Here is a 26,005-nt window from a genome sequence, read left to right as displayed (position 1 = left end):
TCAGTCCGCTCGGGGACCGTGCTCCAAGAGAGAGCGCGCCAGATGTTAAACACAACAGAACAGACACTACAGTTGATCTTGGCCTTTTGGCAAGCAGTCAGTATCTCAGTTTAAAAAAGGAAGATGGATGGGGCGCCTGGGTGGCTCAGTGGGGTAAAGCCTCTGCCTTCGGCTCAGGTCATGATCTCAGAGTCCTGGGATCGAGCCCCGCATCAGGCTCTCTGCTCAGCAAGGAACCTGCTTCCTCCTCTCTCTTTGCCTGCCTCTCTGCTTACTTGTGATTTCTCTGTCAAATAAATAATAAAATCTTTTGAAAAAATTAAAAAATAAAAAGGGAAGATGGGACTTGCCAACTGGCACTCTGGCAACAGAAGGGATCATTCCGTGATCACGTTACTCATGATGAGCTACTGAATGCAGGAAGAGCTTACAACAGCTGTATGCAGACAGGAAGTCGGAGACAGAGTGTAAGAGGTTACACGCTGGAATTAACTCTGCCTCAACTAGATGAAATCAGCTGAAACTTAGCATTACTTACTTCCTATCTAAACAACTCTAGGGCACCTGGGGACACAGTTGGTTAAACAACTGCCCTCAGCTCAGGTCATAATCTCGGAGTCCTCAATCGAGTCCCGCATCGGGTTCCCGGCTCCATGGGGAGTCTGCTTCTCCCTCTGACCTTCTTCCTTCTCATGCTCTCTCTCAAGTAAACAAATAAAATCATAAAAAAGAAAAAGAAAAAAAAGCGAACTTTATCGCCTGACAAACCTGACAAATCCTTCATGAGCTCCAGCCAGCTCCCACTCTGGTGGGGCAGGTGCTGTGTGTCTTGTATACCTCTTTTGGTACATTTTGTTAATACAGAATTTACATATGACAAAATCCATCGTTCTAAGGATATAACTCAATGAGTTCTGACAAATGCAAAAAGTAATGTAATCATCACATAGTAACACAGAACATTTCCATCCTCCAGAAGGTTCCCTCCTGGCTCCCTGCAGGCAATCCCCTGCCCTTACTTGCCTTATGTTAGTGTAGTTTTACCATTTCTACAGTTGCATGAAATGGACTCACAGAGCAGGTGTTTTGTGTTCATCTCACTTAGCACAGTGCTTCTGAGATTCATCAATGTGAGGGCATCGGTATTTTGCTCCTCTCTGTGGCTGGGTAGTAGTTCACAGTACGGACATAGCATGTTGATGGAAATGTGGGTTCTTGCAAGTGTGTGTGGACATGCACTTTTGTTTCTCGTGGGCACATCCTCTGGAACAGACCACTGGGCCTAATAGTCGGTGTAAGTTTAGACAGTGAGGAATTACATAACGGACTCGGTCTTCACCTGCGCCTGCACCCCCGGGACCCAAGCAGGGCCTCATGACCAGCACAAAACAAGGCCTTCACCCTTCACCAAGATCTGCCCCTTCTGAATGCAAAATGACACTGTATGCCGTGCTCACTTGGCAATTAATGACAGATCGAACATAACATATATTTTAGTGGCTTATTACAGCTCCTGGGAAACAGCAAGTACTTATACAATTTGTAAAATAAATACACTTATTTATTTTATAAATAAAGCTACAGTAGTCCCCCCTTATCTGTGGGGAGCAAGTTCCCAACACCCCAGAGAACGCCTGAAACCATGGATAGTACCTAACCCTATATGTACTTACTTATAATCAAGCTCAACTTATAAATTCTGCACAGCTAGAGAACAACTAATGATAACACAGAACACTGACAACAATAAACCGTCATAAAGTTACGTTGAACGAGGTCTGTCTCGCTCTCAGAATCTCTTGTTGTAGGACGCCTGGGGTGTTCAGTCCAGTACTCGTCTGCCTTTGGCTCAGGCCATGATCCCAGGGTCCAGGGACTGAGCCCCAAGTCAGGCTCCCTGCTCAGAGAGGAGCCTGCTTTTCCCTTTGCCTCTCCCGCAGCTTGTGTTCTCTCAATCTCTCAAATAAAATCTTAAAAAAAAATCTCTTGTGGTGATGGGAGGTGAGAGAATGCCTCCGTGGGGAGGCGCGGTGAGGCGGGCGTGCAGACCCCGCGGCGCAGCAGGAGGCTACTGCTGGCCTGAAGACAGATCAGAAGCAGCGCCATCTTCCAGAGACCATGCCTGACCAGGAGACTAGAACCAGGGACCCGGACGGGGCCGATGCGGGGGGATCAGTGTGCTTCTTCCCTAGGACTCCTGCCTTTCCTACTGAACTACAGGATCAGTCTCCTGAGAGTAAGGGCAATCCTACTGGGGATGAAGCCTTCTCATCCAACACTGACCTTTTTGCTGCCTAATAAATATTTGTTAGTTGAAATGATACTTGCTTCCAACTATCCATTCATTTTACAAAGTTCACTGGGCTCGGGAGAAGGCGAGGGAGTTAGAACAAAATCAAACATCTGACCTTTTTCATAGATCTGCTGCTTGTCTTTCGGGGAAAGAGAGTCAACCTTTTCCTTGAGTTTTTCTGTCTCCATCTGTGCTTGTTTCTCAGGGTACTTGTCATCGGGCGTCATCGACAAAGTCAGCTTGTGCGGGTTGTTCTGCAACAGGCACAGAAACAAAGGCCAAGTTGAAATACGGTGTCACTGGAGCCCAGCGCGCTGACCCGCCTGCAGCGTGGTGCTCTGCGGCAAGAGGTGCCCGCCTGTCTTGGGCAGTGATAACAAAGCAGCCCTCAAAGGCGGTTCTGGAGAAAGCGCAGAAGGCACTGGGCACCCTGGCCACTGCATCTAAACTCGAAACATACTGACATTCAACATTTTCTTTGTACGTGTTTTAACATTATAAATCTCTGACTTTATTCTAAGGCAAAAACAACAATAAAGCAATGTAATCTTTAATCTTCTTCAGAGTATTAACTTCTTAAAGATTTTGAAATTCTGCACTCGTCATTTTTTAAAAATGAGGACAAATTAGATGTCCACCTACTATAAAAATGTTAGAGGATTTAATGTGTTTCTCTCATTCATTTCAACACACACACACTACTCATCTGTTTTTAATACTACAGGAAGGAAGGAACACTTTTTGCAATACAAAAGTGGCAAAAAGAGAAATTAAGAAAACAGTTTCATATACAATTGCATCAAAAATAATAAAATACCCAGGAATATATAACCAAAAAGGCAAAAGACTTGTGCTCTGGAAACTATGAAACGCTGATGGAGGAAACGGAAGATGACATAAACGGATCTACCATGTTCATGGATTGGACGAATTCATATTGTTACAAGTCTATACTACAAAGCAATCCACAGAGTCAATGCAATCCCTATCAAAATACCAAAAGCATTTTTCTCAGAGCAAGAACAAATCATCCTAAAATTCCTAAGGAATCATAAAACACCCAGAATACCTAAAGCAATCTTGAAAAGGAAGAACAAAGCTGGACGTATCCTAATCCCAGATCTCAAGCTGAACTACCAAGCTGCAGTCATCAGAACAGTATGGAACTGGCACAAGGACAGACACTCAGGCTGGCCCATCGGCTCACCTCGTCCCACAGATACAACTAGAAACAGTCCCATCAACATCAATAACCCAGCGAACTACCTCAAGACTGGCAGAACAGACTCCTCGCTAGTAGAGAAGAGGTCACATCAGAGAAGGTAAGAAGAGCCAAGACACAGTTTGGGAGAGAAACAAACCAGCACTGTCCAGGGCAGGGAGGAAGCAGGTGATGCAGAGAAGGGTGAAAAACAGACACGCTAGGGAGCCCACCACTGGGGAGCAAGAATCCACATAACATGCCTCTGGAAATGAGAGGGGCCGAATGTCGTGAGTTCTTACGCCAAGTAGGAAACAAAGCCTGCAATCTAAAACATCAGTACCAGAGGGTGTTCGGAAGTGGAATCCCGCCCTTAAAGAGACGGCACATCAAAGAGCTGTGCAGATCTAGCATGGAACCAGCAGTCTGAGAACCACCAGGGCCAGACAGGAGGGACAGTGATTAGCTCATCTCAGAGCGTGGCCCAGAGAGAAATGGATCAAGGGGAGTTCCTGTAGGAACAAGGGAGCTAGTAGGCACCACTTTCCTCTCCCACCCCACACATAAACAATGGCCATCTGTGGGAACCAGGACCACATGGACCCTCCTCAATCAACTGGCACCGAGCCTTACCTTCACCATACTTTGGTGGATCTGTCCTTCCCAGTAGCACTCGCCTTAGTCCTGGAGCTGCGGGCTCCCTCCCTGCAAAGGCTGGCACAAATACTGCCAATACCACATCTCCAACCCATGTGTTTTGAGGAGGACTCAGTTCTGGTGGCAGTGGGGGCAAGGTGCATTTCACAAGCAGAGCACTGGCCACCTTGTTAAAACGTACCCTCCCCCAGATGGGAAACAACACTGCCCACAAGAGGCAAAGAGAGCCTCACGAGAAAACTGGACTAAAGGAAAAAAAGAGGCCAGGACTCAACAACAAGGCACACACAACACACACAGCAGGACATTCCCTGAAGCTCCAGGCCCTGGGGAACAGGGGACACTGCACTGTAGGGCACATCAGGACCTCTTCTTTGTAAGGCCACTACTGTTAAGAGCAAGAGAAATAGCTGACTTTCTTTCTTTCTTTTTTTTTTTTTAAAGATTTTATTTATTTATTTGACAGAGAGAAATCACAAGTAGATGGAGAGGCAGGCAGAGAGAGAGAGAGGGAAGCAGGCTCCCTGCTGAGCAGAGAGCCCGATGCGGGACTCGATCCCAGGACCCTGAGATCATGACCTGAGCCGAAGGCAGCGGCTTAACCCACTGAGCCACCCAGGCGCCCCGCTGACTTTCTTAATGCAAAAAAACACACAGAGAGCTGTCAAAATGAAGAAATGGAGGAGTGTGTCCCAAACGGAAGGACCAAACCATGGCAAGAAAGTTAAAGTGAAACGATTTAAGTAGTACGCCTGATTGAGAATTTAAAATAATAATCATAAAAATACTCACTGGACTAGAGAAGAGTGGAGGACCTCAGTGAGTCCCTTAACAGAAAGATAAAAAAAGAACCAGAGATGAAGAACACAATATATAAAATAAAAAATACCACTGATGGAATAAATAGGCTAGATGTTTCTGGAAGACAGAGCCATGCAAAGTAACTGAGCTGAGCACATGAGAGGAAAAAATTGCAAACTGAGAAGTCTTAGTGAACTCAGTGACTCTAATCAAGCAGAGTAACATGCACATTATAGGGGTCCCCAAAGGAGAGAGAGAAAAGGGGACAGAATATTTATCTGAAGAATAGCTGAAAACTTCCCTAATCTGGGAGGAAACAAACAAACAAACAAACAGATGACAGATCCAGGAGGCACAGAAATCACCCCACAAGCTCAACCCAAGGAGGTCCACACCAATACAAACAGTAATTAAAATGGCACTACTGATAAAGAAAAAAATCTCAAAAGCAGCAAGAGAAAAGGAGACATTACATACGGAACGCCCCTGAAGGCTATGAGCGATTTTTTTTAGCAGGAACAGGCCCAAAGGAAGTGGCATAACATATTCAAAGTGCTGAAAGGGAAAAACATGCAGCCAAGAATACACTATCCAGCAAAGCTATCATTCAGAATAGATGGAGACCTAAAGAGTTTCTCGAACATAAGAGTTCATGACCACTAAACTAGCCCTACGAGAAATACTAAAGGGAACCTGAATGGAAAGGAAAGACTATAAATAAGATTATTAAAAGGAAAAAACACAGAAGCAGTAAGAAGAAGTATTTCTGCAAAAATCAGTCAAGGGATTCATAAAATAAAAGGATGTAAAATATGACAACACATACTTAAAATGTGAGGGAAACAGAGGTAAAGAATGTGTTCAAATTCAAGCAGTCAGCAACTTAACAGAGACTGCTATGTACAGATGTTATACATAAGCCTAAGGGTAACGACAAATCAAAAACCAGGAATAGATATGCAAAAAATGAAGAGAAAGGAATCCAACTGTATCACTAAAGAAAGCCAACAAACTATGAGAGCAAGAAGAAAGAAGAGAAAATCTAAACCACCACTAAACAAGAAACAAAATGGCAGTACATACATACCTATCAATAATTACTTTAAATATAAATGGACTAAATGCTCCAATCAAAACACACAGGGTGTTTTGACAAAATGGATAAAGAAACAAGACCAACCCATACTCCTCTTCAGACTTAAAGATCCCTGCAAATTCAGAGTGAAGGATGGAAAAACAATTATGCCAACTGAGTGAAAACAAAACCAAGGTAAGCAATACTTACATTAGATAAAACATTTTAAACAAAGACTGTAACAAGAGGCCAAGAAGGGCAAAAATCATAATAAAGGGGACAATCCAACAAGAAGTCATAGCGTTGTAAATATTTACACGCCCAATGTGGGAGCACCCAAATCCGTAACACAGTTAATAATATAGAGGAACTGACAGCAAACAATAGTAGGCGGTGTTAATATCCTGCATTCACCTATGAACAGATCATCAAAACACAAAATCAACAGGGAAGTAGTGGCTTTGAATGACGCACTGGATTAGACAGATTTAACATATCCAGACAGTCCATCCTAAAACAGCAGCACACATACTCTTTTCAAGGGCACAAGGAAGGTTCTCCAGAATAGATCACATATTAGGGCATAAAACAAGCCTCAACAAGCTAAAAAAGCAAACCAGAACAAAACAAAAACAAAACAAAACAAAAAAACATACACCACAATCAAGTGGGATTTACTCCAGGAATGCAAGGGTGGCTCAGTATTTGCAAAGCAATCAAAGTGATACATCACATCAATGACATAAAGAATAAAAATCATATGATTAATTCGAGAGATGCAGAAAAAGCACGAGACATCCATCTTTTCTGATCATAATACTAAGAAACTAGAAATCAATCACAAGAAAAAAATCCAGGAGGAACACAAACACATGGAGGTTAAGTAATCTGCAACTCCATAATAAACAGGTCAACCAGGAAAGGAAAGAATAAAAAGATGCACGGAAACAAATGAAAATGAAAACACAATGGTCCAAAATCCTTGGGAGACATTGAAAGCAATTCTAAAAGGGAAGTTTCTAGCAATAACGGCCTACCTCAAGTAAGAAAAATCACAAATAAACAACCCAACCTTACACCTAAAGGAGCTAGGAAAAGAACAAAACCCAAAATCAGCAGAAGAAAGGAGATAATAAAGATTGGGCCAGAAATAAATGCTACAGAAACTAAAAAAGATCAATGAAACCAAGAGATAGTTCTTTGAAAAGATCAGCAAAATTGATAAACCTCTAGCCAGGCTCATTGGGGGAAAAAAATAAAATCAAGAAAGAGGACCCAAATAAACAAAATCACTCATGAGAGAGGAGAAATAACAAACATCACCACAATAATACCAACAAATGTCACGGAATATTATGACTACCTACATACCAACAAATCCAACAACTTAGAAGGAATGGATGCATTCCCAGAAGCACATAACATCCCAGAACTAAAGAAGGGAGAAAACAGAAAATTGTAATAGGCCAATTACTAGCAATGCAATAGAATCAGTAATCAAAACTATCCGAAAAAGCAGAAGTCCAAGACCAGATTGCCTCATGGGCCAATTCTACCAAACATTAAAGGAAAGGTAAATACCTGTTCTTTTCAAACTATTTCAACAAACAGACGAGGAATGAAAACGTCCAAATTCATTCCATAAAGTCAATATCAACCTGATACCAAAATCAGATAAAAAAGACAGCACAACAAAAGAGAACTGTAGACCAATATCTCTGATCAATTTAGATGCACAAAATCTCAAATTATTAGCAAACCAAATCCAACAACACATTAAAAATATCACACAGTATAGTCAAGTAGAATTTATTCCCAAGATTATTCCTAAGCAAGGGTGGTTCATATTTGTGAAACTATAAACATGATATGTCACATCAGTTAAGAAAATAAATAAATAAAAATAAATAGATCTTTTTAAAAAAGGATGAAATCCACACGATCATTACAATAGATGTAAAAAAAAAAGCACTCGACAAAGCACAACATCCATTCATGATAATACCCTCTGCCAAGCAGAGTAAGAGGGAACATACCTCAACATAACGCAGGCTTACACGAAAAACCTACAGCCAACATCATCATACTCAATGGTGAAAAATCGAGAGCTTTCCCCCTAAGGTCAGAAGTAAGACAGAGATGTTGGCTCTCACTGCTTTCATTCAACCCAGTACGGGAAGTCCTAGCCATTAGACAACTGAAAGAAATAAAAGGCATCCAAAGGGGTAAGGAAGAAGTAAAATTCTATCTGCAGAGGACACTGTACCATGTACAGACAACCCTAAAGACCACGAAGAAACAACCAGAGCAGACAAATGAATCCAGCAGAGTCGCAGGATACAAAATCAATGTCAAGAAATCTGCGTATTCCTACATGTTTATAGTGAAGCCACAGAAACTGAAATGAAGAAAACGATCCCACTTACAAATGTAGCAAAAACAGTAAACTATCTAGGAATAAACTTAAGAGATGAAAGACCTATACTCTGAAAACTATAAACACCTATTTAAAAAAATTTCAAGATGATGCAAAAAATGGAAACACAGGGCTTGGTCATGGATTGGAAGAATAAATATTGTTAAAAAATATTGTTAAAATGTGTATACTACTTAAAGCAATCCGCTTAAATACAATCCCTGTCAAAATACCAAAGGCATTTTTCAGAGCAGCAGAACAAACAACACTACAATGTGTGCGGAACCACAGAAGACCCTATTAGCAACGCGGTCTTGAAAAACAGAACAGGAGACGTCACATCTCCAAGCCGTGGGAACTATAACAGCTCGGTACCGGCATAACGACCTCGAACAGACATTTGTCCAAAGACGTCTCACGGCTAACACACAGGAGATGTCCAGCATCATTGGCATCGGGAGATGCAGATCACAGCCACCGTGAGATGCTGCCCGCACCTCCAGGACGGCTACAACCAACAACACAAGAAAGGGAAACCCTCCTACGCTGCTGGTGGGAGTGAACACGGTGCAGCCACTCTGGGAAACAGTGTGGAGGGTCCTCAAAAATTAAAAACAGGGGTGCTTGGGTGGCTCAGTCCGTTAAGCACTACCCTCAGCTTAGGCCATGGACTCGGGGTCCTGGGATCAAACCCTGTATCGGGCTCCCTGCTCAGCGGGGAGTCTGTTTCTCCCTCTCCCTCTGCCCCTTCCCCTGCCTGTGCTCGCTCTTTCAAATAAAACAAACAAACAAACAAACAACTAGCACAATCTTACTTTTGATCTAGTAATCGGGTTGTGGTCTCCGGGTTGTGGGATCAAGCCCCATGCTGGGGCTCTGTGCTCAGCACAGTCCGCTTGGGATTCTCTCTCTCACTCTCCCTCTGCCCCTCCCTCCTGCTCTCACATGCTCTCTCTCTCTCTAAAATAAATAAACATCTTTAGGATATCACATGAGCTCAGGTGATAAAGCAGGGACAGGGTCTGCGAGGACGAGGACGGACTCCAGCCCCGAGGGAAGGCGCGCCGGGGGGGAAACGCCATCAAACAGCAGCACCGGCTCCACAGAACTCCTTTGTGAAAGGCAGAGTCAGTCGCTGCGCAAAATGCACCAGTGTCTTATTTTAAGGAACTGCGGCAGCCGCCCCCGTTTCAGCGGCCACCACCCTCGTCAGGCAGCGGCCACCGACATCGAGGCAAGACGCCCCACCAGCAAGCATTAGGACTCACTGAAAGCTCAGATGATTGGCACTTTTGAGCAGTAGTTTTTAACTAACATGTGTACTTTTTTCTTTTCAGACCTCATACTATTGCACGTTTAACACACTAAAGTCTAGTGTAAACATGACTTTCATCTGCACAGGGAAACCAGAACATTCATCTGACTTGCTTTATTGCAGTATCTGCTTTGCCGCGGGGCTCAGCAACCACGTGTGTGCGATCTCGAAGGCACGCCTGCAGAAGGAAAACAGAAATCAACAAACGTATGGAAGTGACACATTCATTTTTTTTTTTTAAAGATTTATTTGTTTATTTATTTGACAGACAGAGATGACAAGCAGAGAGGCAGGCAGAGAGAGAGAGGAGGAAGCAGGATCCCTGACGAGCAGAAAGCCCGATGCGGGGCTCGATCCCAGGACCCTGGAAACATGACCTGAGCCGAAGGCAGAGGCTTTAAGCCACTGAGCCACCCAGGCGCCCCCTGAAAGTGACACATTCTTAAACAACCAGCAGGTTAAAGAGTAAGTAACGGGATCTTAGAAAATACCTCGAGACAAATGAAGCTGCAAACAGAACACACTGAAAACTACAGGACCCCACAAAACCAGCGTGAAGAGTGACACGTACACTGTGAACTCCTGTATCAAAAACAAAGACCCGTGAGTAGCCTGTCTTCACACCATCACTAAGGAGAAGTGAGATCAAGCCAAACCCAGAGCTGGCGGAACAAAGAACACCTAAAAATTACATCACAGACTTTCTCAAACAGATGGACCAAAGTGCCAAACCTTCTCATACACCAAGACAAAAGGGAAACTCGACTAAACTAGGCCGTAGACAAGGGCACAGGAGCACGGACAGTACAGCAATGAACACGAGGGAATTCTCGGAAGAGCCGGACAGCAACCGGGACAACGTGGACGAACAGACGCCCACAGCTGCGGCAGCTCCCGAGGCTGAAGGGCCAGGACGCAGAACACTCCGAAGAGATCAGGGACTCGGGGAGACACTGAACCAGCCATGGAAAAGGAAGCGAAACACTCCCAGTGAAGAAATCCCAGGAATGTATTTCTTCATGGGTGAGTTCCACCAATCATTTAACGACAAGTGGACAATTCTTGTCAAAACCTTCCAAAAAACTGAGGGGTGGACGGTACAATCTTTCTGTTTTCTTTCAACAAAATAGAACAAAAACGCCTACAGATGTCTCTGTTAATTAATACACACGCACGATACCTTCATATATAAAAGACAACTCACATATTCACATGAAAAGCCAAACTGCATCAGAATGAGCTAAATTTGTTAATACTTTAATCAATCATTAAGAAACACGTCACTTATTCATATAAATTCTCCCATCTCCCTACCTTAAAGTACTGTTTTACTTTTTCTTGCAGGAAGCGTGGGTTCTCCTTGAGGCACTGCCGGAGCCGAGCCACCTGACCCCCCAGCTGCAGGAGCTCCACGGGGTCCCCGTCGTGGTTCCAGCAGGAGGCGATGTACTGCAAAGCGAGAACACCATGCCGCGCACATTACACCAGCCTCGACCTCAAACCTAACATTGTATTAAGATCTCCGTTTCTGTATTTATTTATTTATTTATTTATTTTTAAAGATTTTATTTATTTATTTGACAGACAGAGATCACAAGTAGGCAGAGAGGCAGGCAGAGAGAGAGGAGGAAGCAGGTTCCCTGCTGAGTAGAGAGCCCGAAGCGGGGCTCGATCCCAGGGCCCTGGGATCACGACCTGAGCCGAAGGCAGAGGCTTTAACCCACTGAGCCACCCAGGCGCCCATCTGTTTCTGTATTTAAAAATACCATGACGACTGTAACAAAAATTAAATCATATTTTGGTTAGGAAATTTTAAGTCTGATTTTTCTCTGACAAAGTGAAGCACAGGTTTTCAAATCATTTTAAGGAGGGACGCCTCGCTGGTTCAGTCCATGAAGCGTCTGCCTGCGGCTCCGGTCATGATCTCGGGGTCCTGGGACTGGGTCCTGTATCCATAGGGCTCCCTGCTCAGCGGGGAGCCTGCATCTCCCTCTCCTCCCTGCTTGTGCCCTCTCTTGCTGTCTCTGTCTCTCTCGCTCCCAAATCAATACATAAAATCTTTAAAAAGAAAAATTATTAAAAAAAATTTTTTTTAGGAAATATAATTACCAACATATCTATAGTTACAAATCTCTACTCATGCATACTCTGCAGGAATATGTCCCATATAAAAACACAAGATATCGGGGGGCCTAGGGTCTCGGTTGAGCGTCCGACTCCCGGCTTTGACTCGGGTCATGATCTCAGGCTCATGAGATGGAGCCCCGTGTCAGACTCCACACCTGCGGAGCCCGTTTCGGATTCTCTCTCCCACTATCCATCCTCCCTGCATATACTCTCCCTAAAATAAAAGAATCTTAAAAAAAAAAAAAAAAAAAAGGATATCGGAAAGCCAATTGTGCTGGTAAAAAGGCACGATGTATTATAAAACTAAATTAAAAGTAAATTTGTATCAGACCCCAAACAGCACAAATTTCAAGGTTCAAACGAAAGGCACTATGAATGCCCACCTGTGTTTTCAGTGCTGTCAAGTACCCAACGATCACAGCAGTAAAAGCAAAGGACAAACGGAAGAAGGCAGAGGAGAAATTACATACAGACGTCAGGCTGAGTCCGAAGCTGACAGACTGATGCTTCATCTGTATTTCAATTTTATGAAGGAGAGCCTCAATGCGGTCCTCTTCAAACCCCTTCCTAAAGGAACAGAGTACACAGATGTTAAAAAGGAAACCAGTCCCCATGCAACAAGGCAGCAGAGATAATCTTTAAATAGCTCCAAGCGAACAAGGTGTGTTTTATGAGGTAAAGAGACAGCCAAACAGGGGGAGGTGGGCGCCTCACTGGACAGTGTGAGGACAGTGTGAGGACAGTGTGAGGACAGTGTGAGGACAGTGTGAGGACAGTGCGAGGACAGTGTCAGGACAGCGTCAGGACAGCGTAAGGATTGCAGAGCGCAAGCCACACGCACTCGATGACTTCCTCGATCGTCCTGTCGATGATGTCCCGGACGGCCTGGGTGTCCTGCTCCACGATCCCCTGCAGGCCCACGCTGAAGTAGGCCTCCCGCGTGTAGCCGTTGTATCTACAATACACAAATGGGTCACACGGCAGAATTCCAGCAACTTCCATCATCAGCACATGCTTCACTCAGACCCAATACTGTAGAGGGTAGAGCTACGGACACTCCAGCCTCGCAAGTCCTCCAGGAGAAAGCCTCAGAGGCCGAGTCCTCGGACATAACTGGGCACAATTACGTTCTGTCCTTCTCACGTTTCTAAAAATCAGTGCAGTTTAGAGTTATGGCAAAATTAAATCCAGAAACAAAACTGCTGAGCTTTACAAAATCTTAAGATTTGAAAGAATATTTAACAACCCGGCTTTTAAAGCAGGCAGCTGTATGCCATTCTCAGATCGTGGACAAGCTATCTTTCTTCTTTCTTCTCCCAAATGTGCCCTCCAAGGGATCGAAAACAGCTTTACTGGACCAGTGCTCTCGGGCACAGTTCTGTGCTGGGGCAGCAGGGGACCTATTCCGTGACTGTGGGATCTCCAGCATTCTCCATCCCTAACCCACCTAGCAGAGGCCAATAACCCTCCCCAAGTGTATCCACATACTGTCGACGTCAAAACTGGCCCCAACTGCAAACACCACTGATCTGTTCAACTAATGAAACTTACCCAACATCAGGAGAAAAGTCTGTGCCAAGTCCAGATTCAATTAATGCTTTGTAGAAGGGGGAGTTGGGTCCACTGATCAAGAGTGAAGAGAGAAGGTTTAACGTGAAAGCTTCAAACGTATCAGTGATGCTTCATTTAAAACCGTGGCAGGGGCCGGTGGGGAGAGAAAAAGGAAAACTGTTGGCCTTGTGTTTTCAAAATCATTAAAATCACTACCAAATCAACACATTTATTTCCAAAGAAACAGATGTTCTGCAAATGCTTGCTTTTCAACCTTTGTTTTAAGGTATGTGGAAAAAAGAGAGTAAACTGTTTTTTGGTTTTTGTTTGTTTGTTTTGCTTTTCGTTTGCAAAGCTCTCACACGCTAGACTACTTTGGGGATCCGAAGCAGCAAGTTGACTTGGCAGCATGTCGAGTGTCCACCCATCATAGGGAGCCGAGGACTCTGACCCGGGTCACCCCATCACAGGGCACTGTCCACACACGGACAAGAGCCGTGAGGAGATGGGGAAGTCGGTGGAGCCGCAGGGCCACTGAGGCAGCCAAGTCTGCCGCCCACCGGCCGAGGATGCCCGCCCGCGCACGCGCCCGCAGGCATGCACAGCGCTCTGGCGACAGAGCTCCCTGGTCGTTCGCTGTTTTGAAGCCCGTGTTCACTGTGCTCTTCTCGCGCTTAGGGGCATCCCACGCCCATAAATATCGGCAGCTGTCCCATTTTCTCCACAGAAATAAGCTTTAAGAAGGAAGAAGTTACTTTTTTTCCTGGGTAGCTACTAAAGGCAATTACCCCAAACCATCCCAGATGTTAACATCTTCCGTGCCATCCCACAGCTGCTCAACTCCTAAACTCTAACCACCGAGCCGGTAAGTGTGGAGAATTCACCTCCAACCCAGCTAAGACACTTTCCCGCCTTCAAAACGGACACTTACTCTGGTAAGAGGAAGCTGACCCCGATGGTTGTGTGTCCAGAGGAACCCGCAGCCAGGGAGTCCGGGCCACATGTGATATGGAATTCCCTCTGTACAAGGACAAGACACTTTATTAAGTCAGTGCACAGTACGAACGACTGGGTTTACACCAGAGTGAGTTACACACATAGGCACAAAGGGGTCCAAGAGATGCTTTCCACTAAAGTTTCTTTTCAAATAAGTAACCATTCCTTAGGGGTAAGAAGCTTTTACATTCAAGTCAGAGGCCACATCTGAAAATCTTATCACTAATACACAGTTCGAGTCTTCGTCTCAGTGGATTTAGTAAGTAAAAACACTGCTTATTCTCCAGATGGGGAACTCACTGGCTTATCCCAAGGCTTCTGAGCTGGCACCGCAGTATTTGGCTCAATTTTCTCAAATTTACTCAGTGCTTCTTCGTGAATTTGTTTCAGATGCTGCTCTAATGGAAAATTGCCATAAGTGAAGAACCTGAAACGTTCAGAGAAGGTGTTAGTCGACCTTAGTTTACAAGATGAGAAATCAGCGCGGCGGCTTTCTGTCTGAAATGGAGGACAACCAGGTAACCGCTCCATCAGGGTAAATAACCCAGACAACAACCCAAACTCGGGCAGAACAAACCCCACAACTAAATGTGCAGAAGAGACCGCCCTGGAGAGGGTGGGAAGGTCAGAGTGGCTGAGGGGGCTAACTGCACCATGGCACTGTCTGCTGGACGAAGGGACCCGTGGGTAGGGGGAGAGAAGAAGCGGGTCACACCAGGGAGCCCACACAGGAACATAAATCCCCATAACATCGGCTTTGAAAACCAGAGGGGCCAAATTTCATGAGTTCTTACAACCAGTGGGATTTAAACCTCGAACTTGAGAAATCAGCAGGCTTGGGCACCTGGGTGGCTCATTCGATTAAGCCTCTGCCTTCAGCTCAGGTCATGATCCCAGGGTCCTGGGATCGAGTCCTACAACAGGCTTCTCCCTCTGCCTCTACCTCCCTCTGTCTCTGTCTCTCTTAAATGAATAAAAGTCTTTAAAAAAATAAAATAAAGATCAGCAGGCTCTGTTCCGGGAGAGCCTGGAGGGTGACAGGAAATGGAGTTTCTTCCCTGAAAGAGACAGCGCAGCAACCACCCCAGGGACATACGCCGCAGAAGCAGCAGTCTGGAAAAGGCAGGAGCACACAGGAGGAGAGTGGGTTACTATCTCAAGAGTTTCCCACAGGGACAGAGATGATGGGAGACTCCTCCAGAAACAAAGGAGCCGAATGACACCATTTCCCAACCCTGCTCCTCAGCATAAGGACAGCCACCTGCTGGAACCAGCCGGGCACCGGCACTCACCACCTAACTGGCTTACGTGTCCCACCCCCTGCACCCAGGCTTGCCCTAGCCTAGTGCAGCGGGTCCCCTCCCACAGAGGACCAGGGCACTCCTGGCCAACACCGCGTCTCCCAAAACACATCCTGTAGGGTCTTGGTCCCAGTGGTGGTGGCGGCTGGTCACCTCCAGCGGGGGACGAGCACACACCTTGTTGAAACCCTGGGCACGTGCACTTTGCAGGCCGCCCCACCCAACTCGGTCTCCCCAGTGGCCTTGCTTCTCCTCTGGCAGAGAACCAGCGCCACCTTGTAAACACTGACCCCTACAGTCAAGAACAGGGGACACAGCAGACTTTCCTGATGCAAAGAAACAGACGCTGAGAGCGAGCCACAATGAGGGGACAGAGAAATAAGGTCCAAATGAAAGAACAGGACAAAATCGCAAGAGACTTAAGCACGACAGAGGTAAGTCACATGCCTGACAGAGAATTTAAAGTGATGGCCATAAAGATACTCGCTGGACTCGGGAAAAGAGCAGAAGACCTATGCAAAATGCCAACACTTGCGCAGGAACACTTGCATTATAGGGATTCCAGAAGGAAAGAGAGAAAAGAAGGCAGAAAATTTATGTGAAGAAATGATAGTTGAAAACTTCCCTAATGCAAGCAAGCTGACAGACATCCAGATTCAGGAGGCAAAGAGTCTGACCCCCGACAAGCAGCCAACCCAGTGAGGTCCACATCAAGACAGAGTAACTAAAATGGCAAAAAACAGTGATAAAGAGAATTATAAAAGCAGCAAAAGAAGTTAGGTAAAAGAGAAACCCAATGAGGCTATTAGTGGGTTTTTCAACAGAAACACTGTAGGCCCCGAAGCGGGTGACATGACAGAGCAAAGAGCTGAAGGGAAAAGTTTTACAGCCAAGCACACTGTATCCAGCAAGGCCGTCCCTCAGAATAGGAGAGATGAAGAGCTTCTCAGACAAACAAGAGCTTGAGAAGTTCATAACCACTCAATAAGCCCTACAAGCAATGTTCATGGGGACTCTGAATAGAAAGAGAAGACCATTAGTAAGAGGAAAAAAGGCAGGAAACACAAAGCGTAAGTGTCTGTAAAGATTAATCAAGGGTCTCTCAACATAAAAGGATGTAAAGTAGGACACCATAACCTAAAACACTGGCGGCGGGAGCCACGAATGGGGGCAAACAAGCAACCAGCCACTCAACAGAGACTGCCATGTGCAGAAGACATTCTATGCACCCGAACGGTAACCACACATCACAACCCAGTAACAGATACGAAAAAAAAGACAGAAAAGAATTTAAGCATGGCACTAAAACAACAACTTACGGTGAGAGGAAAGAGTAGGGAAAAGAGAAAAACCAGAAAAATAACCATAAAGCAAGGAACAAAATAGCACTAAGTACATACTATCAATAACTACTTTGAATATAAATGGACTAAATACTCCAATCAAAAGATACAGGGTGACTGACTAAAAAAACGAGACCTATCCATCCTCAGACCTAAAGAGGGCTGCAGACTGAAAGGGAAGAAATGGAAAACAATTCTCATGCAAACAGAAGTGAAAAGAAAGCTGGGGTAGCAATATTTACACTGGATGAAATAAACTTTAAAACAAAGACTGCAACAAGAAACAAAGGACACTACATAATCACAAAGGGAAGGAGCCAACAGGAAGATGTAATTACAAATACTTAGGCACCCAACACAGGAGCGTCCAAATATACAAAACAGTTCATAATATAAGGGAACTAACCAAAAATACAACAATAATAGGGGATTTTAACACCCCATTTACATCATTGGACAGATCACCTAAACAGGAGATCAATAAAGAAACAGTGGTGTTGAATGACAAACTGGATCAAATGGACTTAACACATAGATCCAGAACATTCCACCCTATTACAGAATACACATTCTTATTAAGTGCACATAGGATATTCTCCAGAATACCAACCCAGCGATGGCCTGTGTCTACAGGGAGAAAAACAGAGCTTTACAGAATATATGGGCCTCACGCAGATCAAACATATACTTTGGGGACTACGGGAAATCTGTATTTGCAATAAGGAGTAGGTGCTTCCACGCACGTGTCTGTTTAATGTGAATATGGTATTACGTCACAAAATATGCCTCAGGGCCACGAATTTAAATATTAGAGGTAAACCACCATGATGACGGTAATCTCCTTTAAAATACGTTGACGACGGATACTATGTGGTGTGGGTATGAAGCTCATTATTCTAGGCCCTGTATTTTTCTGTATGCTTCAAAGTTTTCAAAACCAAAATTTGAGTTCTTTTACATTTAAAATAATCCTGAAAAGCTGATTTTCCATCAGTGTTTGACCTATAAATACACACACTGGTGTTTTACTCTAGTAATACCTGAAACAAGGAACCGGTCACCAGGCAAGTATCCCAGGTTCAGTGAAGGGCAACCGCCCCTTCAGGAGCTCTCCCTGGCAGAGACTACGAGCTCTCCGGGTCCCGGGGCAGCCTCAGGAGGGGACAGCAGCCCGCGCTCCCCTGTTAGACGTGAGAAAGCGGAGGCGCAGGGAGGGAGCGCGGCGGCACACGGCTCCCCCTTCGGGAGGCGGCGTCCCCATCAGGCCGGGCACAGAAGTGCCCGCTGCAGATGCTCAGAAAGAGCACCCACAGCAGAGAGGCCATCCGCCAGGCCGAGAATGCGCTAAAGCCACACAGATCTTTGCAGACAACTCTTTGCCGCACGTGAGAGAAGCCGTGCCCTTCAGTGTGTGCAAACAGCCTCCTCTCCATCAGGCCACCCTGAGTGAATCTACGGAAAGGAAGTGTCACCTGGCGTTACTGGGGTGGTAGTGGGTAGCATGGAACTGCTTGAGCTGCTCCCACGTGAGGTCTGGGATGCACAGCGGGTGACCCCCGGAGACCACGGAGTACGTGTGGTCGGGCAGGAGGCGGTTCTGAAGGTGCTGCGAGAATATCCTCTCGTTGTCCGTCTTCAAATATAAACAAATATACACGTGTATGAAAAATAAGGCCCACTGCTACATTACAGTGCAACAAATTAATCACATTCTGGACGCGCACACCCCACACACACCGTGACACCCTGCGCTCGAACTGCGGCAGTGGAAAGCAAGGTGGTCCTTGCGGATCCTGCCGAACAGAGCGCGCCGCTCCTTCACTACCTCCGCGGGACCCAGAAACCCGGGGGCTCGCAAGAGAAGGAAAAATTCTATGCGGTGAGCGTGGGCCACCAGCAAAGGCACAGCTGAGGGCAGGGGAGGGAACGTGCAGACCAAGGAAACAGGCACAAGTGTCCCTGTCCTTGAGCTGCAGGGAGGGGTCCCGTGGTCTCCTGGAGCAAGAACGGTCACCCTAGCTTGAGTTTCCAGAAGGTGCTGGAAGAAATGAGGCCCCAATGGAGTAGCCCCATATGTCAGGGCAGGACTCCAAAGTCCGAGGAGCTGGGCGGGCGGGCCCGGCGGAGAGGTTCGCAAACTGCCGGGTCTCGAGATCCCTCATACGCCTAAGTATCAGCGAGGCCCCCGAAGAGCTTGTGATGACGTGGGTTTCCTGATTACACAGGTGTGTGTGTGGACACATAACTTTTCCACATCACAAGTTAAAGCCGAGACCTTATAAAACATTACTTATGCACTCATTATCTTAACCCATCAACATGTTAACAAATATTCCTTTTGAAAACTTTCTCAGAACAAAGCAGAAATTTACTGAGAAGAATAGCACTGTTTTGCACATTTTGTAAATCTCCTTAATGTCTGGCTTAAGACATTATCTGCTACTGTATCCTATAAACTATTACAAAACATGTAATGCAGGCTTGGGGAAAGCCCTGAATGAGAAAAAAAGACAAGGTCTTATCACTGTCATGTTAACAGTTTCATCTCACAGACCTCCACGGACCACATGCCAGGGTCCTCCCCACAGCTCCAGAGCTGCCACCTGCCACAAGACGGTGGCCCTCTACTGTGCTACAGCTGGTGCTCACTGCTCTGTCTCGGGCTAGCTCAACAATTCCGACATGAGAAGCTTATCAAATGACAGAAAACAATGTCCGCTGTCTCCCAGACCCATTTACATCCCGATATTTTACGAAGATCATTGTAACAGTTTTAAAAAGGAAGAAAAACAAACAAACTCACAAACACTCCCTTCATTTCATTGAAGACGACTCCTTTAAAGGTCAAGGGTGTCTGGGGGTCTTTCGGATTCTCATGTTCTAGTCGCCATCCTTCCTGCCTAAATAATGATAAGTAATTACAGAATGATAATAACTCTAATACTAATGTCCAAATCAATTAATCATTACGCACCAGAAATCCAGTTCCCGTAAGCATGGGAAAAAGGTTGCATCCAAATACACAGACAGGAGATTCTGGAAGTCCTTGGGATTTTGTGTGGAAAATGGGTACAGAGTATAATCGCTAGCTGGGTATAAATGAAAAGATTTAAAAAATTCGACAGATTCCCAAAGGAATGAGCCACATCCAGTCCCATCCCAGGCCCCCACCCTGAACCCTTACTGTCCTGGGCAGGCCTGGCTGGGGGTACGTGGAAGGGCCACAGCCAGCCATGACCTCACACACCTACACAGCGGGCCTGACCCGTGGGTGCGGCCAGAGTGCACCAGTTACCTGGAGGCCTGGGCACTTCTCTGCACCCAGCAGCAGCCCCCACGCTGCCCGAGCTCCTGGAAATCAATTCAAACACCACGGCCACCATGTTCACATATGGTGCCCGGCTCAAATTTCATAGCAAGGTTTCCAAAGGATTATTAATTTATCTTGCCCAGAAAAAGATCAGAGACCTTTTCCCTAAAACTGGTTTTTATAACGCGAGCAGGATTCCACTTCCAGCAGCTCTGCAGCAGACCAGAGGACAGGGCGCCCGCCGCGCACACCCGCTCACCTGTGAAGGCGTTCATGAAGGTGGACAGCGACCGATTGAGCATCTTGAAGAAGGGGTCTCTGCACGGGTACTTCTGAGAGCCACACAGGACAGTGTGCTCCAGCACGTGCGGGACGCCGGTGCTGTCCCTGGGCGTGGTGCGGAACTGCACACTGCGGCCACACAGGAGAAGCAGGTGAAGGCTCAGGCGGACGCCCGAGTCCGGCCCCGCCAGCCCTGCCGCTCACGGCCACAGTCTCCCCCCGCAAGGCAGAAAATCACTAATTCAGACTCAGCTCTTACTCTAGGCAGCTGAGGACATAAACTCATTTCACCTTTTCCTTTGTTTTCTGGGATGCGGTCAGTAAAACTAAAATGCGAGCAAACAAGGATCTTAAACTGCCTAACGTCTGGCAGATATGCGAGGGGGAGCCAGTCCGGGACGCGTCTCGTGATGCCCACGCACCTGAACAAGTTGTTGGTGTCTTCTCTGGCCAAGTGCAAGTACTTTGCTCCTGTGCCGTCATGGTGGAGCTTCACTGCAGTCAGGGACAGCTCAGGGATGGCCGTTACCTGCATGAACAAGAAACACGCGAGCAGCTGAACTCAGACGGGAAGGCCTTCGACACAGGTACGGTCACACCGCAGGCCCTGGCCTGTGCATCTGGTGACAGCAGGGAGCCGACACGTCAGCAGAAACTACCTTGTTTAAACCTTGAATCTCACAAATGAGCCAAGTAAGACCCAGGTACGTGACCATCCTGGGCGCCTTAGCCTTCTGCACACCTGTTATCGGCTAGACAGTCTGTGAACGGTTCCTGGGGAACCCTGAGAGGGGGGCGCCTCACTCCCATCTGCAGATGGAAAGGCTGAGGCAGGGAGGAACGGTCAGACAGGGCCGCAGACCCCAGCTCTCACGTCAGGCTGCACCACAGGAGCCCCGCTCTCACCCGCCAGGCCTGCAGCCAGCCTCCTTTTCCACACATCACGGCAGGGAAGCTCAGAATGCCGGCAGGCGCTGGAGCGGGCCCACAGCCTGGGACTGACTGTGCCTCACCTGGCTGCTGCAGTTCCGAGGAATTCCCCGGGGTGCGCTGGGCTATCACCTTACCTGCTCCTACTGGGAGGGTCCAAATCACCTCCAGTACGAACAAAGCATCCTGACCCCTGGACAGTGGTCTCCTAGCTATGCAAGCCTCCGGAGACCTTGTGGGGTTGTTGGCCCTTAGAAAGTGCCGTATCGTCCCGCTAGGCCAGGGTCCTCTCCCCTTCAATCACAAAAGTGCATCACTGCGACAGCCACACTGTTTATCAAGCCCCAATCTTCAGAGGCTGCGAAGGCTTCTCGTCTGTGCTTACACAGCAAGCTACCAGCAGGGCAACATTAGAACTTGGTGTCCGACCGACTTGTGGGGGCCTTCTATGCAAATGACATTGCTTAAAGAGGCTTGTAATGCCTGCTTAGTTTACAAGTGTTAAATTATCTATAGCTAAGAGTTGACTTTGTAAGAGATGATCAATGTATTTAAAATCAGTTCACACAGTGAACCTCTTTCACGGGAACTACTGGTCAAACAAGGACCACGCTTTATCAGAAGTTTCTGTAACGCTGCGAAAACACAGAAACACAGCTCTGAGGTCCTCCCTGACAGTCACTGTTCTACACCCAAGCTCCCCTGCTTGGCCTTTAGGGACTTCACACGAGCTCACGTGCTCTCACCCAGTGTCCTGAGTCCCTCCGTCTCAAGCTAACCGGCCCTCCGGGAGCCCAGCACGGACTGCTGCCACGGGCACGTCCAGCCCTCCGTCTTCCGCTTCCGCACCCCTCCGTTCTCCGTGAGCCTGTCCCTACACCTCCCCACCCAGCAGAGCACCCTCTCCTCCTGTCTTTCTCTTGGTCTCTGAGCTTCCCCGGAGACAGAGACGGTCCTCATGTTCCCCTCGTACTGCAGCTGCACTTGTGTCTTCTGGACTGTGAGCTGCCCTGTCTTCTGAATCTGCTAAGAGTGGTATCTACGGGGGCGCCTGGGTGACTCAATGGGGTAAAGCCTCTGCCTTCAGACCAGGTCATGATCCCGCGGTCCTGGGGACTGAGCCCCACATCGGGCTCTTTGCTCTGCGGGCAGCCTGCTTGCCCCTCTCTCTGCCTGCTGCTCTGACTACTTGTGATCTCTGTCAAATAAATAAATAAAATATTTTTAAAAAAAGAGTGTTATCTACAGCACTGAAGCTAACAGCCAGTCAGTGATGTGAAATACATATGTTTCAATTACTGCATTAAAAGAAAAAGAAACAACATTGTGAATGTACAGGCTCACAAGCTCCTTACTCAGCTCACAAACCAAGTTTTTGTGTGTGGCGCAAACTCACGTGCTAGGCAAAACGTGACCCACACAGGTGGGGGCCGTCTTAGCGCAGTGAACAGCCACGTGGGTGGACGCACAAACCTCAATGTGTGTGACTTACTTTCTAAAATCTAGAGACATTAGGCTTCAAGGGGTTCAGTTCTTGGAATCCCTTATTTAAGAATCAGGAAATTCTTTCACTTGCAAACTCTGCTCAGTAGAGCCCACACTGTGAACTATGGACGAGCCAAGCCCAAGACAGAGATGCCAACTCCCCTGGGCTCTGGGCTCTGGGCTGGGCAACAAGATGGACCGCGCTCACCTGGCTCACGGTGAACCCATGGATCCGCTCTCCCACCTCATACTGCTGTGCCCTCTCACAGGCGGTGGCGTCCCTCTTCCGCGCTTGGGGGCTGGCACTGCTCCATGGGAGGAAAGGAACCGAGGTTAGATGCTCCTGCAGGACAACCGTAGGGCTGACGTAATTGAGCAACATCACAAAAACATTTTCACATGATCAAGACATTTCCAATAAAAATTAAACCTTACACTTACAGATTCCAGAAAACTGATTTCTGGAATCTTTAGTTAAGTTCCTTCAATTTTATGATCTTTATCTCTACTCAGCTAAAGCTTCATATCAACTAATAATTGTATATTCCAAGCCTGTTATGTGTAAATGCTCATAAATAACTATAATTATGATACCGATTTTCCTTACCCATATAAAAAACTCTCATGTTAAAATGATTTTTTCTGTCTCAGTACACAGTATCACAGTAAACTCCCATTATACATCTACCAAACTGGTAAAAAGGAAGAAATCTGTCATTGCCAGGAATGCCTAAAACTGCACTTTGTGCAAATAGTAATTGTGGAATAACATGTGGCATCCTTTAAATCAGCAACGATTCACGTCCACATGTGTGTGTCCTGGGGAACGTGCCCTCAGCATTTGCCAGCACACAGCCTTCACGCCGGCGACATTCCTAGGAGTCCCAACGTCCAGCAACCAGGGCGACCGTCATCAGAATGGATAGCGTGGGGACTATTCAACAGACGAAGTAAGCTTAGCCAGAAATATGGACGGACTACGGGCGCACGTGACAAGAATGTGGGTCACATAATGCTGCACCAAAAAACAAACAAAACAAAACGAAAACGACAGACACGGTATCATCCTAGATAGGGAGCGGGGCTGTAGGACCACACGGAGACGGTAAAATATAAAGAAAACCGACAGCTCGGACGGAGCTCGACCGCGTCATGCTAAGTGACGCGAGCAAGACAGAGACCCTGGCACGTCGCTCGCGTGGAATAAGAAAGAAACGCGCAAAGGAGGAAAAGACATGAACCAGGGAACAGACTCAAGTGCAGAGAAGGGGCCGCTGCGAGCCCTGGGGCGGCGGGGCGAGCCAGGGAAGGGACTGCGCGCCGCGGGCTCCCGCGCGATCTCCCAGGCGCACGGATCCCCGGAGAAAGCGGGAGACACAGCAGCAGACGAAGCACGTCGGGGAGGGGCGGTCCGGGCCACCGAGGGGAGCCGGCGACGCGTGTTTACACACTTTCCCTCCCAACGCGTGACACGCCCGAGCGAGTTTTCTCGGAGGCTGCCCGTCGCACAAACTGCTTCGGAGGCAGATGCGCGCCGACCCGGCACCATCCGGCCACGCGCGCCCCTGAGCCGGCGCTTCCTCACGGACCGGGCGGGCGGACGGCCGCAGGACAGCGCGCTCCGAGGTCACTCACGCCGCGGACACCCCCGGCAGTGCTCGGGCCGACCGCGCAGGAAGACTGTCCGCACCGCGCCGCGGGCACCGGCCGCACCCCCGAGGCCCGGCTGCGGAGCTCCGCCCCCGCCAGGGCACCGAGGCGGGCGCCGCGGCTCCTCCGCAGGGCTCCTCCGCGGGCTGCGGCCACGCGCCCCGTGACACAAGCGCGGCTCTGTGGATCAGCCCGGATCGACGCTTTCCTACAGCCTCTGGCCGCGACCCCTCCAGGCTGGGGCGGGTCTGTCTGCAGGAACCTCGTCACGCAAAACAACGAGTTCCTGGCCGCCCGGATTCGGTCGGGAACAGCCCGCCGCTGCGACGCCTCCCAGGGCCCGGGACCAACGCCGCGGCCTGACAGCGCCTCGGGCGTCCGAGGGCCGCGGCCGCAGCCCCGACGGCGCTGAGCGCGAACCACAGCGACTCCTTCAACGACACGGCCCGGCGTCCACACCGACGGCCATTTCCACCGGGACGACCCGCACACAGGGCCGCCCGCTCCGGGATCGCTGAGGCCGCGGCGCCGCGGGGGCTCCCTGGCCGGGACCCGCCTGGCCACGGGCTTCCCGGCTGCAGTCCCCAGCCCGGACGCCCGGACAGGGGCTCCAGTCCTGTGGCGGGGTGCGATGGCAGGGACCCCCGCACGCTCACGCAGCTCCGCCAGGCGCCCGGGCTGGGCTGCGGGGGAGGCGGCCGGGAGTCCGGGCTCGCCGGGCGGGGGTGTCGGGGGTCCCCGGGCGACGGCGTCCAGAGCAGGGGGCCGCGGCGCGGCACCCCCGGGCCGGGACAAGACCCCGAAGCCTCCGGGCTCTCCCCGCCGCCGAGACCGCCCGTGACGCCTTTCGCCCGCGCCCCTCCTCTGCGCCCGCTCTCGCTCCCGCGCGTCTCACCCGCCGCTCAGCCGCCTCACGAAGCCGGGAAGCCGGCCGCCGCAGCGCCACATGGCGGGTGACCACCACAGGCCCGAGGTCGCCGCTTTACGTACCCAGACACACGCGCGGGGGCGCGGGGGGGGCGTGACGCACCGGCCGCGACTCTCATTGGTCAGCGAGCACGGCGACGCTCTCTCTGATAGGCTGGCGGGAAAAAGGGTGGGCTCCTGAGGCGGCCGGGCGGAACTCGAAGGCCGCGGGGTTCGAGGTGGGCGGGGCGATGGGGGCGGAGCGTCGCGGACCTCGGAGCGTAGGAGCAGGGCGGGGGCGGGGCTTGCGTGCGGAGCCCCGGCCGGCACGGAGAGGGGCGGAGCCCGAGGCGGGGCGCCGCTGAG

At 48.5% G+C, this 26,005-nt stretch overlaps 1 protein-coding gene across 2 annotated transcripts in view; it reads right to left on the bottom strand.

Moving 5' to 3' along the window:
- The window catches only part of PITRM1 (pitrilysin metallopeptidase 1), a 37,795-nt gene extending 12,095 nt beyond the window's left edge, over positions 1-25,700 (bottom strand). The window contains exons 1-14 of one of the 2 annotated variants that reach the window (XM_044229265.1): positions 25,629-25,700; positions 23,292-23,445; positions 21,091-21,197; positions 20,646-20,797; positions 20,051-20,165; positions 19,880-19,976; positions 18,549-18,709; positions 14,733-14,859; positions 14,368-14,456; positions 13,437-13,565; positions 12,727-12,840; positions 12,356-12,452; positions 11,073-11,207; positions 2,409-2,547 (exon numbers count right to left, since the gene is read on the bottom strand). In XM_044229265.1, the coding sequence (XP_044085200.1) occupies positions 2,409-2,547; positions 11,073-11,207; positions 12,356-12,452; positions 12,727-12,840; positions 13,437-13,565; positions 14,368-14,456; positions 14,733-14,859; positions 18,549-18,709; positions 19,880-19,976; positions 20,051-20,165; positions 20,646-20,797; positions 21,091-21,197; positions 23,292-23,445; positions 25,629-25,681 (1,669 nt within the window). In that variant the 5' untranslated portion in view covers positions 25,682-25,700. The remainder of the gene's footprint in view (positions 1-2,408; positions 2,548-11,072; positions 11,208-12,355; positions 12,453-12,726; positions 12,841-13,436; positions 13,566-14,367; positions 14,457-14,732; positions 14,860-18,548; positions 18,710-19,879; positions 19,977-20,050; positions 20,166-20,645; positions 20,798-21,090; positions 21,198-23,291; positions 23,446-25,628) is intronic. The other variant, XM_044229266.1, reaches the window with a different exon arrangement.
- Positions 25,701-26,005: the final 305 nt, after the last annotated feature.

The sequence above is a fragment of the Neovison vison genome, chromosome 12 (assembly GCF_020171115.1).
Source record: "Neovison vison isolate M4711 chromosome 12, ASM_NN_V1, whole genome shotgun sequence".
Lineage (NCBI taxonomy): Eukaryota > Metazoa > Chordata > Mammalia > Carnivora > Mustelidae > Neogale > Neogale vison.
Note: the sequence above shows the minus strand (reverse complement) of the source record. Positions and strands in the feature narration are given on the sequence as shown.